Source organism: Tamandua tetradactyla, chromosome 7, assembly GCF_023851605.1.
Source record: "Tamandua tetradactyla isolate mTamTet1 chromosome 7, mTamTet1.pri, whole genome shotgun sequence".
NCBI lineage: Eukaryota > Metazoa > Chordata > Mammalia > Pilosa > Myrmecophagidae > Tamandua > Tamandua tetradactyla.
In genome coordinates this window covers 92,825,820-92,839,414 of record NC_135333.1, presented here as the reverse complement: position 1 = coordinate 92,839,414, position 13,595 = coordinate 92,825,820, and the positions used below count along the sequence as shown (strand labels likewise).

General features: G+C 38.7%; 1 protein-coding gene across 4 annotated transcripts in view; it reads left to right on the top strand.

Annotated features, from left to right (window-relative positions):
• TMTC1 (transmembrane O-mannosyltransferase targeting cadherins 1) overlaps positions 1-13,595 on the top strand; it is a 284,735-nt gene that overhangs the window by 239,821 nt on the left and 31,319 nt on the right. For all 4 annotated transcript variants that reach the window (XM_077170430.1, XM_077170429.1, XM_077170433.1 and 1 more), the window contains one exon: positions 12,878-12,986. In XM_077170430.1, coding sequence (XP_077026545.1) covers positions 12,878-12,986 — 109 coding nt within the window. The remainder of the gene's footprint in view (positions 1-12,877; positions 12,987-13,595) is intronic.

Sequence of the window (13,595 nt, the reverse complement as noted above, 5' to 3'; positions counted from 1 at the left end):
TAGCTCTTAATAGCCTTTAGTGCAAGATCCACATATGTTCTTGATCCTATCTCTCCACTCCCCCATTCCCTGCCCAGTCCATTATCATGGGCTCTTGGGTCTGAAGAGTCTCCTGATTCCACAAAGTACAGCTGGTCCCACACCCTCCTAGAGGAAATTTCTCAGTTCAGTTCCTCCCAGCAGTGGTTTTCCTAACTCTTTCATTGTTTGACCAAATTGTCCAGAAGAGTGGTTAGCACTTGGTGCTTCTTCTTTTGCACCCCTCTCCTCCTCATTCATTCAGCATTGGAGATGCTGTGGACTACTCTTTCTCTCAATCTGTCTTATTGCCCTGAAGTGAAGAATATGACTCTGCCCTGCATTTGATGCTCTTTCTTTCATTACATATTTTAATTGTAGTCCTTTATTTTGCTTTTCTATATCCAAGAACTACTTTTCTTCCACCCTCTCTGTAAATTTCAGGACATCTGAGAAATCTATTTGCATGAATGAGTTGCCTTAAACCCATAGTGTGGTTTCAAGGAAAGTACCCTTTTCTTAGTTCTTTATTTTTCCATGAGGGCTGCAATAAACACTGCTGAGGCCAGAAGATAGCTCTATACAGGAAGCATTGTGAGTCAGAGCAGGCTTTGAGCAACTGCCTGCATTTGTTTACATTCTCTTGGAGAAATTGGAATGTCCTCTTTTTTCTTTCCTTGCATAAATATTTCTAACAGAAGATAATTAAACAGGCAGGACTGCTTTGCCAAATACAAGAGTTTTCAGTGGCTCCCTCTGTCCTGGAAACCATTTTCCCACCCCCTTAAGCATCATGATCATTCAAATCTTCATTTGAAAGCTTGTCCCTTTCAGCTCCTCCACTGAGTAATGACTGAGAACAACTCTTATTGTGAGATGGAAATTGAAGAAGGAATGAGTCAATTAAAAGAATAAGGGTAATGGGGATAATCACTGAAAAGGTCTTCTTGCACACATTTCCTTACTTCAAAGTACTAGGCATGAAACCCCTTGCAACCTCAACTTCATGTATTAAACCCTGTAGGAGATCAACCTTGCTCTGCCACAGATGCTAAATTCTGTATATAAATTGTTAGAGATGATCTGAAGGCTTTCAAATCTTAAAGTGCTCTATATAGATCAGATAGTTCTCTGAAGGTCAGAAGGTAATAAATGTGTTCTTGTGTCCTCCCAGCTCACACTTCCTGTGGCCTACAGGCTTCACCCCAGAAGCCATCATGGAAAAGTGGAACTTACTTTTGAAGCTCCTTCCCTTCTTGGTGACGTCTTGCTGATTCTGCCAGTCTCTTCCCTTTTGGCTCCCTCAAACAGGGCCCTGTCCTCCCAACTCAGTACCTTCACACTCTACCTGCTTTCTGCTGGGAGGCATTGATGACTCTCTTCCCTCATCCTGCCTGTCACCCACCCCCCCTCCAAGTGAAAGGAACAGTAGTAACTGATCCTTGAATGACTGTTTACACTGTGCTTCCAAAGTGGTGGGTTGGACAGGCACCATCCCCTATATTACAGATCAAGGGACAAGCTAGGAGAGCATGGCAGGTGCCTGTAAACTGTGGGAGCTTAAACCCAGTGCTTATTTTATGACATCACACCTCAGAACTGGGAGCTGGTAGAGCCTAGTGAGTTTGAATCTCAGTTCTGCCATTTAATAGTGGATGACCCTGAGAAAATTACTTTCTCTTGCAGTGCCTCCAATTGCTTATTTATAAATGGAAATAATGTAGTAATTACCTTCCTCATGAGTTTTAAATAAGATAATGCATGTATGTACTTAGCATAGAACCTAGCACCCAATAAAGATGAAATAACTTAGTTATTATTAATTATTATTAGCCCAGGGACATAATCTCTCTTGCATCCAATTTGAAACACAGCTTCTTCGTATAAAATTGAGTCGGGAGTGGCTAATGCATGTTCTGCTCCTTTGGTCAAATGGCTTTAAGCAATTTCCAACCTCCTTGAGTTGAAGTTTCCTGCTGTTAAAATAAGGGGTGGGACCAGGTGAGCCTGTAGAGCTCCGTAGCTGCACGAATCTGTTGTAACAGTGACCCCAAGTTTCTAATTAATTGAAATGTAAATAGAATAATGCAAATTCAAAGCTCTCTTTTTCCTTTAAAGGAGGTAATAGCCTCCTTCCCCTTGTTAGGAACTCAATCTGTGAGGCTTCTAATGAAAATATCAGGTGGGAATCTGGCTGAAGAGTGAGGAAGTTGCAAGAGGAGAGAATATTTATTGCTCTTTCCTGTGTGCCAGACACTCTGCTAATCACATTGCCCACATTACTTTATTAAACCGTTACAGTAACCCAGAGAGATAAAGAATGGAGACATTTCACAGACTCTGCAATTGGGGCTCACAGAGGTGAAGCACTTAACGCAAATCAGAGAGTAAGTGAGGACAGAGTCAGGATTTTAACAGTCAGCCTGAGCTTAAAACCAGTGTTGCATACTAAACTGCATCCTCAAAATGACTCTTTATCGTGGGGTAAACCTGGTGAAATCAGGATATTCTTAGCTGCCTGCTTTCCAGGTCCCAACCTAGGGATCATTGTTTTCAAGCTTTTTCATCTGGGCGGTTGGGTATTTAAGGCAACCAAAGCTTGACCACTCACACCACACAGGGTGGGCACCCCACTACCTCCCACCCTTGCCCAGCAACCTGAATCTATTACAAAAACCTCCAGGGATAGGGTGGGAGAGCACTGATATCTCTTAACATTAACTAGAGCAAGTGTTGATTTTTCTTCACCACCACATAATATGAATCTGTGTTCTCTACACAGTTCTGTATGGGTTCAGTAAAAAGTCAAGGAGAAAAATAAAAGTGAGTAGACATGACCAAACTGGGCTACATTTCCATTGTGTTGCTCAGAGATATGCCCAGTAAACTTGAATATAAGAAGTCTGCACAGAGGATGAGCCAGTTGTGTTTTTTTTTCTCTCTCTCTCTTTCTGTACTGGAAACTTAAGAGTCATTGAGAAATATGTGCTCTGAAAAGCTAATCTGTCAGACCATTTGTAATTTGACTTTCAAATTCAATTAAAAATTTTTTTTATTAGAGAAGTTGTAGGTTTACAGAACAATCATATATACAATATAGGATTCCCTATTTACCCCTCTATTACCAATACCTGGCATTCATGTGATAGATTTACTATAACTGATGAAAGCACAATTTTTATAATTGTACTGTTAACTATAGTCCATGGTTTAACTTAGGGTTTTCTATTGGTATACTGCAGTTTCATGAATTTAAAAAAATTTTTATTCTACTACCATATATATAAGCTAACATATCCCCTACATTCCAGTATATATGGGTGCTATTAATTACATCCACAATTTCATGCTACCATCACCACCATCCATTATCAAAACATTTCCAGTGTTCCAAATAGGAACTCTGTACATTTTAAGCCTTAACTCCCTATTCCCTATCCCCTGGTAACCTATATTCTAGATTCTGACTTACGAGTTTGCTTTTCCTAATTATTTCATGTCAGTGAGATCATGCAATTCAATTTTTTAGAAGAGCTGTCCAAGTCTATGAGACAAAAAAAAAACATCTTTTTCATTTGTAAGAGATATGATTTTGGCTACAACAACAACAAACACCTCAACAAAGCAATAGACTTGCAAAGGGCCACCCAGTACTCCTGGTTCCCACTGTGATTAAAGGGAAATTTTACTAGAGCCAAATCCATTTATTTCTGTTACTAGCATTTCCTAAGTTTTTCCCAAATGTCAATACTTTTTCAAAGCAAGCATCTGCTTTCAGTTTAAATGAATGCGTCATGAGATTTTAGACAGAAAGCCAGAAAGTTTTCTAAAATGACAAACTTAACAGGTCCTTAATTAGTGAAAGAAAATATGAAGCTTTATTTGCTTTTCCTGAATATCTTTCATTGAGATAGAGCCAGGAAAGTGAAATGATGCAAATGCTTTTACTTCACACAAGGGAAAATAAGTCCCACTGCCGTGTAACCAAAGACAAAATCCCCTGTGAAACTAAAAATATTGAATGGCAAAATTTGCACATTATGAACAAGATCAAATTTCTACGTAAGGTTTTCCTTATGAAATCCATGTTAAAGGTTTTACTGCTCCCAGCAACACCTTTTCAAGTATTTTAGCCTTTTGGATGTTCTTAGGGACACTTAAACAGTGGAGTTTTGCTTGCTCAATATTAGGAGAGTTTATTGATGTTGTGATGTGTATATGGAGAACACAGGAGTTGAGACATGGAGGCCTTTCACATAAACCAAAAGAAGGCGGTCACAACAGGGCTGTTATGAAAGAGAAAAGTTCCTCTTCCCATTGCAGTATTTCCCAGTGGCACACCTCCGCTCCTACCTCCTCATGTCACCTGGCATGCAGAGTGTGGTAGTTAAATTCAGTTGTCAACTTGGCCAGGTGAAGGCACCTAGTTATGTTGCTGTGGACATGAGCCAATGGTATGTGAGCCTCATCTGTTGCTGATTACATCTACAGTCGGCTAGGAGGCGTGCTTACTGTAATGAATGACATTTGACTGAAGTGGCCGGTGCTTAAATGAGAGAGCGCAACGTAGCACAGCCCAAGCAGCTCAGCACACCTCATCTCAGCACTTGCAGCTCAGCCCAGGCCTTTGGAGATGCAGAAAGAAATTACCCTGGGGAAAGTTGTTGGAACCCAGAGGCCTGGAGAGAAGGCCAGCAGAGATCACCCTGTGCCCTGTAAGAAAGAACCTCAGTTGAAAGTTAGCTGCCTTTCCTCTGAAGAGCTAATGAAATAAATCCCCTTTTTTTAAAAGCCAATCCATCTCTGGTGTTTTGCATTCTAGCAGCTAGCAAACTAGAATACAGAGTTATCTGTTATCAGGGAAAATTAACCAGCCACTTCCTCATTGACACAGATTGTCCCAGGAAAGTCTGTCTTCTCCTTTTTTTTAGCTTTCAGCAACATCTTACCTTTAACCTGATATTAAGGATCAGGCAAATCCCACTTACTAACCAGAACAGAGTTTCTCATAGCACAACCTAACGGCCACCACTGTCCTCACAATCACCTGAGGGACTTAATAAGAATGATTCCTGTGCCCCACTCCAGACCTACTGAATCAGTGAGGCCTGGAATTCTGCATTTTACCAAATACATGGTGGTTCTTAAACACTAAAATTTGAAAACTGTTGATCTAGCAAGGGGAAAGGGGATTGAGTCCTGTCCCCACAAAAGACATGTTCAACTCTTAATCCACGTTCCTCAGAGTGTGAACCCATTTCTAAGTAGGACCTTTGAAGCTGTTATTGTTTGTTATGGTGTGGACTCATTTGTGGACAGGATATTCAAAGAGCCTATTTAGATGAGACTAAATCAGGTGGGTTTTAATTCATGTGACAGATTGAGTTATGCCCACAAGAAAAAAGACAAACAAACATGTTCTTAATCTTAACCCACATTCCTATGGGTGTGAATCCATGTAAATAGGACCTTTTGAAGATGTTATTTTTAGTTAAGGTGTGGCCAATGAATCCTGATGACCTGAATCCTGTTAAGGGGCCTTATGAGTAGAAAGTCATGGGGAGGAGCCTGAAGCTGGAAGTCGGCAGGAACCTGGAAGAGGAAGGAAAGGACATTGCCATGTGACAGGAATGCCAAGGAACCCAAGGATTGTCACCAGCCTGAAAGTTCCCAGCCCAGGAGGAAGCAAGCCTTTTAGCCATTGAAAGTTTGAGCCAATAAATGCCTATCTTTTTGTTTGTTTGGTTGGTTTTCGTTTTTTTTGTTTTTTTGGTGCATGGTCCAGAAATCGAACTCAGGTCTCCCGCATGGAAGACAAGCATTCTTCCACTGAACCACCCGTGTACCCTAAGTGCCCGTTTTTAACCCAACCCATTGTATGGTATTTGTCATAGCATCCATCAAACTAAGACAGTCCATATGACTGAAGTCCTTATAAGGAGAGGAAATCTAGATTAGAGACACAGAGGACTGAGCAGAAGGAGATGTCATGGAGAAGGAGGGATGCAAGCCAAGGAACCCCAGTGACTGCAGCAAGCCAGCAAGAGAATGCTACAAATGCTAGGACAAAGCATGGCCTATTGAGACCTTAATTTTGAACTTCTAACCTCTAAAACCATAAGACAAATTTTCATTAAACCAAACCATTGCATGTGGTTATTTGTTGCAAACTAAAACAGAGAAAGGCAAAACATTTTCAGTTATGGAGGACTATTAGTCACCAGCTGCTGACTCTACTTAGCAAATAAGGACATTCAGAATGATGAAGTGCAATCATACTGCCTAATCCTGGAGCATTTTTACCTGCTTCTTTCTCCTATCAAGGAATCTCAAATACTTCCATCCATATGAGTTGACCCCCACCCCCCAAACAGGAAATTCTGAGAGTTCTTAGAATGCTTACTATCACATGATTTTCTAAAGAGATTCAAGATGTTCCTTTCTGTAACTCCAGACTGAGTTTATTAATTAGATGGGATATGTAATAAGGTTTTATTTTATCTAGTTGTTCACCAATTATAGGCAAGTTAATTCAGGATTTTTCTAAATAATCCATGGAAAAAAACCTGTGGACTTTGTAACCTAAAGTTCATGCTTGGCCAATTCAGAGGAAAATGTTTTTAAATATTTTTCCCCTTCTAAATTGACCTGTCAATTTAGTCTGTTTGGCTAATGGAGTAGTCCTATATAGATAGGGCTTGGATTAATAGTGGGTTTCTGGTTTCCCTAACTTGCTTACCGTAGAGCCAAAATGAATGCATTAAGAAGTTGTTAACATGGTTAAATACTGCCCCAGCAGTGCTCTGTGTAACGTACATAGCTCATTCCCATTGTAAAGAAATTTCATGATGTGTATTTGAAGTTTTCTGCCTCTCTTCTTTTGCCCACCCCCTGAAGAAATAAGTTCTTAAACTTTTCTAAGGCACTTTCCTGGTTTGGCTGGAGGTTTTGAAGGTTCAAAATTGCACCTGGTTCTGTTTTGCCTAAATATTCACCTTTAGTAATCACTCCACAAAATGCACCTCCATTCCTTTTCTTGGCCTTCATGTCAACTGAGTGTGTTCTGAACTACTCTGTTGACATTAGGGCTCTACTGTTTAGGCCTCCTCTTCTGGATGTTTGTCTTAGAATGAGGTTTCCAAGGGTATTAGCTATTTGTTGCTGGTGTCATTTTACACTTAGTGTAGTGCTGTTATTCTGTGTGTTTAATGGTGGTTGTTGTATTAAAAACCAATGGTGTTGGGCATGAGGAAAAATCATTCTAACCTAACCTAAGTGTTGTGTGAATAGTTTGAAAAGTGGAAGGGTATTACTTTGGAAGGAATTTCAAAAACACATTCTCCCTGATTTTAAAAATTAATTAAGGAAGGGGGAGATAGCTGTTAATAGGTGATTTTAAAAACTTGAATGACCTGATAAAAACTAAAACATGTGTAGTACTTACTATGTGCCTAGACATGGAGAGGTCAAATAATTTGCCTAGGGAAATGCAGCTAGTAAGAAATAGAGATGGATCTTGAACCTGGTTCTTGTCATTTTTGAATATCTGCTTTTAATGACTATGTAGAGTTAAAGTAGACAATCATATTTTATTATAAAATTGGTAAACTTTTTAAAGAAGATTTGAAAAGCTCGAGAAACTCATAAAATAGTAAAGCCATAGCTTTTTAAAACTTGATTTAGCAATTATTGAATTTCTACTATGTGAAGATCACTGTTTTTGTCTATGATATCAAGGAAGTGGGTAATATGGATAAGAAATGGGCCCTCCTACAAAGGAGATGAAGACATGGTAATGGTCAGAGGCAGAATTCATCACATTGAAGAGAGTAAATGTAGTAAGGAGGTGCTGAGTGGGGTCTGTGCATGGAAGGGACTAGATTTGAAGTTCTAAATTAGAATCCTGGTGTTCTAGTAGCTGTGTGATGGAGGGCAAATCACCATAGCTCTCTAAGCCTCCGTTTTTGTTTTTTTGTTGGGGTGGTAGTTATTGTTTTCTAGATTTTTAAAATGGGAGTAATTATGCCTAATTCATAATGCTTGATAACAATTAAAACAAATAATGCATAGAATCACTTGAGGTCATGCATAGTCAAGTGTAACCATTCAGCAAATAACTACTGTGAAATAAGCAGCCTTAAAAATTTGTCCATCTGCCATGTTTACTAATTGACCGATTTCAACTTTCAGCAGAAAGCAGTGATGGGTGCCATCCATGGGCTGTGCCAGGGGCTCAAAGGAAAAATTAGATTTTAGCTGCATTATTCCTCAGAATGTCAAGTTGTAGAGCCGAGGGCAGCTGCCTTGTTGAAAGACACGGCCTGGCAACTACCCTACATCTCTTTTCCAAGTACATATAAAAAGAAAACCCTGAGCGTATAAGAAAAGTAGTATATACATGGTTTCCACTTCCATTGTGTGTTTAGGAGCTCTGATAAGGGGACTTTGCTTTCTCTGGTTGAGAAAGGGACAGCTTCCTTGAGGAAGTAGAAGTTGAGTGGGGTGGAAGAGAAAGCCATCTGGAATTGGTGTGGCAAGAATACCAGGCTGAAAGGCATAGGACCTGAGGAGAGGCCCTCCTTTCCTACCTGAGACCAAGGCAAATCACTGGGTCTCTCTGAGTCTTAGTTTCCACTGCCATAAATTGAGGAGTATGGATAATGTCCATAATTTTCAAATCTGTATGGTTGTTATTTTTATAGAGAGAACTTTCAAATAATAGCCCCAACCTGAGAACACTGGGGCTTTTTGCAGGGTTCCCCAGGTGATTTTAAGGTACGAAGAGGATAGAGGAGCAGTAAGGTAGGTGATCTCTTAGATTCTTCAGCTTAGAGGCCACAGGCCACGCAGTGTGGCTAGAGCAATGAATACCTGGATATGTTTGGAACTTCGGTCAGAACCATATTGTAGAAGGTTTTAGACTAAGAGGCTATCTGTGGTCAGTGGGGCAGTAATGAAAATTTTTATATAAGAGAATAATGTGTTGAGAGCAGTCTTCCAAAAAAGTTGATCGTTCAGGTATCTGTATGTGACAGAACAAGAAGAAAGCAGAAACTAGAAACAGGTTTGTGAACTAAGGATGTGAACTACAGTGTTAGCAAGCAAAACTGAGCAAGGTGCATTCTAGATTGCACCAATCCAGTGAATCACAGGAATCCAGTGAATCCACTGTTTTTTTTTAATATAGGGTAATTAGGAGAGTAACATGTGCTATAATATGGATGTGAGAAGGGATGCTAGTAAAATCAGACAGTTTGAAGTAAAGTTAAGTTCTCACATGGCGATCATATTACTATATAACCAAACAAAGTTCAATTTAAATGAAAATCCACGTCTATTTCATAAGCTTCCACCAGAGGGTGAACAAAAAAAGAGACTACAGAACGAATGGCTCTTCTCTACTATCCCTCTCCCTTTCTGAAGCAAAACTGCCACCACCAACAAAATTAAAACTTATCAACTGCTTCAACTTTCTTTAAAAACATTTAAAATGTCTGCCAAGGTGGCTTTAATGTTTGTTAGCCTGATCCTTTCATCCCTAATGATTCTCAAAGACTCCCAAACAAAAGCAGAATCATCTGAGAATTTAGAGCCAAAAGAAAATGTCCTCTGCCTGCATCTTTGAACCTTGTAATACTCATACACTAAACTACATGACATGATGTGTTTCTTAAAGTATGTCAATCTCTCAAGGAACTTTTAGAGATATAGTTCATCATAAAGGATCCAGTTTCCTACATATAACTTTGATGATTGTCCATTTTGTCATATGAATGTTCATTGGGGACCTCAAATATTTAAAGTCATGATCTGTGTTAAGTAAAAATTAATCGCACTTTGAGTTCACATATAAAAGGTCTAAGTTGCCATTCTAACTGATGTGAGCCATTGCAAATGAAAACCATTAAAACTTGACTATGAAAATGTGTTTTTCCTTTGCTGAGTTTGAAGAACATCCAAATTAAATTAAGTTCTATGTTAGTCAGTGTTACCTAGGGAAACAGAACTGTCAGGAGATACTGTAAATATTATGTGATTTTATAAGAATTGTCTCAAGTGACTGTGGGGATGCATAAGTCCAAATTCCATAGGGCGGGCCACAAGCTGGAAACTCTGATAATGAGTTTCTATAAATTCCTGAGGAGAAGCTGGTGGGCTGAAGTAGAGATGGAAATTCTCTCTTCTGACTGCTGAAATCATCACTCCTCTTTTTAGGACCTTTAACTGATTATATGAGACTTCTCTCATTGTTGAAGACAATCTCACCAGTTGATTGTCAATGTCATCAGCCCCTGATACAATCAACTTACTGATGATTTAAGTCCATGAAATGTCTTCACAGTAACAGTCAGGCAAGTGCTTGCTTGACCAAGCAGTTAGAAACCAAAATTTGACCAAGTTTACACATGAACTTAACCATCACAAGTCCTGAGGGACTTCAGTTTTGCTTTAATTTCCTAAGTTTGTATCTTCCTTTCAAGTTCAGAAGTTAGTATTAATAATCCCTCAGGTCCTTGTAGGAAGAGTCCTAACCATAAAATCAATATATGAATATTGATAATATTTATATTATTAAATATATATTTATATTGATATATTTATCAATAAATAATAAAATTACCAGGGTTAGGGTGCATGGGTAGTTCAGTGTTAGAATGCTTACCTTCCATGCACAAGACCCAGGTTCAATTCCATGACATTGTACCCCCCCAAAAAAAAAATTACCAGGATTAAAAATAAATCTTTAGGGGGTGCAATGGTGGCTCAGTGGCAGAACTCTCATCTGCCATGCCAGAGACACAGGTTCGATTCCGGGTGCCTGCCCATGCAAAAATAAATAAATAGGTAAATAAATGAATAAATCTTTAGTAAATGTGCTGGTGGGTGAATTGCTTCAAGGTGTATTTTAGAGTACAAACTTGAGTGCATGTAAATATAACAAACTTCTATAAATTCTTGCACCCAGTCTTTAAATGTTTATTGACTAAAAGAAGGAATCAATAAGAAAGTAGCATTAAGAGAGCTACAAATGCAATTTTTTATATACATAACCAAGTGACCTTAAAACCACATCCCAGAGTCAATCCTTGAGTCCCTCAAGGATACAAGTGTACATTGAGGGGAGCCAGCTAAGAGTTCGCCAGATCCAAATAAGGAGAGGATAGCAGGGTCAGCCACCTCCCCAGTGAGATCACTACGTGCCTGGACATAACAGACAATAATAAATGTTTCCTCAACTGAATTGCTAAATGCAAGGTCTAGGTTGGGAACATCACTGTTGTTTTATTTTTCAGGATCTGTGACAGACAGCTGTCTTCTAGGTAAAACTGTCTGCAACAAGCTGCTTCTAGCACTGAGGAATGAAAACTTATGTAGTCAATATGAGTTTTTCCTCTATATAGCTTCATCCTACAGAGGCTGGAGCTGTAGGACATAGTAGCAGAAACTACTGTCAGCTGCCTTTGAAAATTTATGGACCTATTCTGCCAAAATCCCCATATGCCTACAGATTGCCTGGGGAACATTTTATAATGCGGGGTCTGATACAGTAGATCTGAAAGGGGCCTGAGATTCTGCATTTCTGATAAACTTGTAGATGATGTTAATGATAATGTCCATGGGTCATATTTTGAGCAGCAAGGCCATGGCTGAAGAGGTGGATTTCTAAGGAGCTCTGTAGAATAAGTTGATAAGACCACTTGAATCAGAATATTGTTCATATGAATGTAGACAAGTCACATAACTTTTTTGAATCCAAATTTTCTCATCAGAAAAAGGAGTATAATAATAGAAAAATAATACCTACCACATTGGATTATTGTGAGAATTAAATTCATAAGGTTATGTGAAAATTTATTTAATCATTGTTAAATAAATGATTATATATATTGAAATCATAAGTCCACAACTCAGAACTGGTAACTGGTAAAGATAAGGAGACTCTTAGGTTGTGTGTTCTCTAAAGTTCAAAGGGTATGACTCTTCATTCCACCTCTTTGGCCAATAAGCATATGATCAGTGTTTGTGGAATTGTGGTTGTAGCAAAGTTGATCTCTGCCAAGTAACTAGTATACACTTTGGGCTCCAGAGATGTTGATCCCAGGGTAATAACCCAAGATCTCCCTCGTGACACTAAGAGAAAAGAGACCTTCACCCAAGAAGGTGGGAATAACATTCAAGCAGTAAGTAGTGATATTACTTCTTTGAGCCAGAAATGAACTCATGGGAGAGGACTCAAATGAAAAAGATAGAACCATCTTTGATTTTCGATTAAAATGTGGTGATAAAATAATTGATGGTACTTTGCCAGCCAGTGGTCACACTTTTTTAAAATTTCATAAATTACATATGGAATTTATCCCTCTTAGATCTAATATGCAAAATTAACTTTCGTAATTTGGCCAGGCTTGTCCGTGCTCGATGGCTCAACCTCTTTTGGGACAAGGCTGCACTCATGTGACTAGTCCTACCAGGACTGAAGTCCTCTTCCACAGATGGTAAACTGGCTCCGTGCCATCTAAGCAGTGCCCCCACAGCTTCTGCTCTCAGGGTCAAAGGGTTCTTGTGAACAAACTTGTCAAATGTTAAAATTCTCAAAAAGTGAGTGGCATGAAATGAAAGGTATAAAAATCAATAAACAACCTGTAGCTTCACTTCCATCTTTAACATCTCTTTCCACTGTAAATTCAGACAGAGAAAATATTAGCACATTGAAACAGTCTTGTTTAATTCACTTGCAATAAAATCCATAGCAAATCATTATTGTTCCCTAAGATAAATGAGATTTTAAATTCTAACAAGAGGATTTAGACAAAGTATTGTTAAGAGATGTTTCCTTTCTCTCTCTCCTAATCTATAGATCCCAGGAGAAAAAAGAAGAAGCCATCATTCTACTGAAGGATTCCATTAAATATGGTCCAGAGTTTGCAGATGCTTATTCAAGCTTAGCTTCATTATTGGCTGAACAGGTAATTGTTTCCATTTAATTCCACACATTTCTTTTTCAATTTTTACTGTCATATTTATAAATTAATACTGCACAGATATTTGTGCAAATGGTTGGTCTAATTTGAAGGAACAACATTGGACACCTAATCTTTGTTTTCTTTTAGACAGAAATTGCAAGCCTAGTTTTCTCCAATGTACTACCTGCCAGTAGTGTAAGGTGAATTTAAGATGAAGATGGTCTACAATTGGCCATGGATACAATCTCTATCACTTTGGGTCAAAATCCATCAAGAACAATAAAGGTTATTTGCAGGTTTTGTTATACTCTATGTAACACACCTTTCTGGGGACTTGCAAATGGAGAAGGATCTCTGATCTCAATATGGAACTAATTACAGTTGATCTTACAGAATTTATATCTTACTCTTTCTTAGAAGAGCACAGAGGGTTGTAAGGATGGGTTCCTGAGAGAGCATTCAGTTGGTTTAAATTTAATGAATGATTCAATATTTCATGTAACTTGCATAGGAGTGCAATCTATACTCCAATAATTTTGGGAATCTTACCAGGAAACAAACTTGGAACATTTGATGGATATTTAAGTGACAGATATTCTAGTATTCTCCATA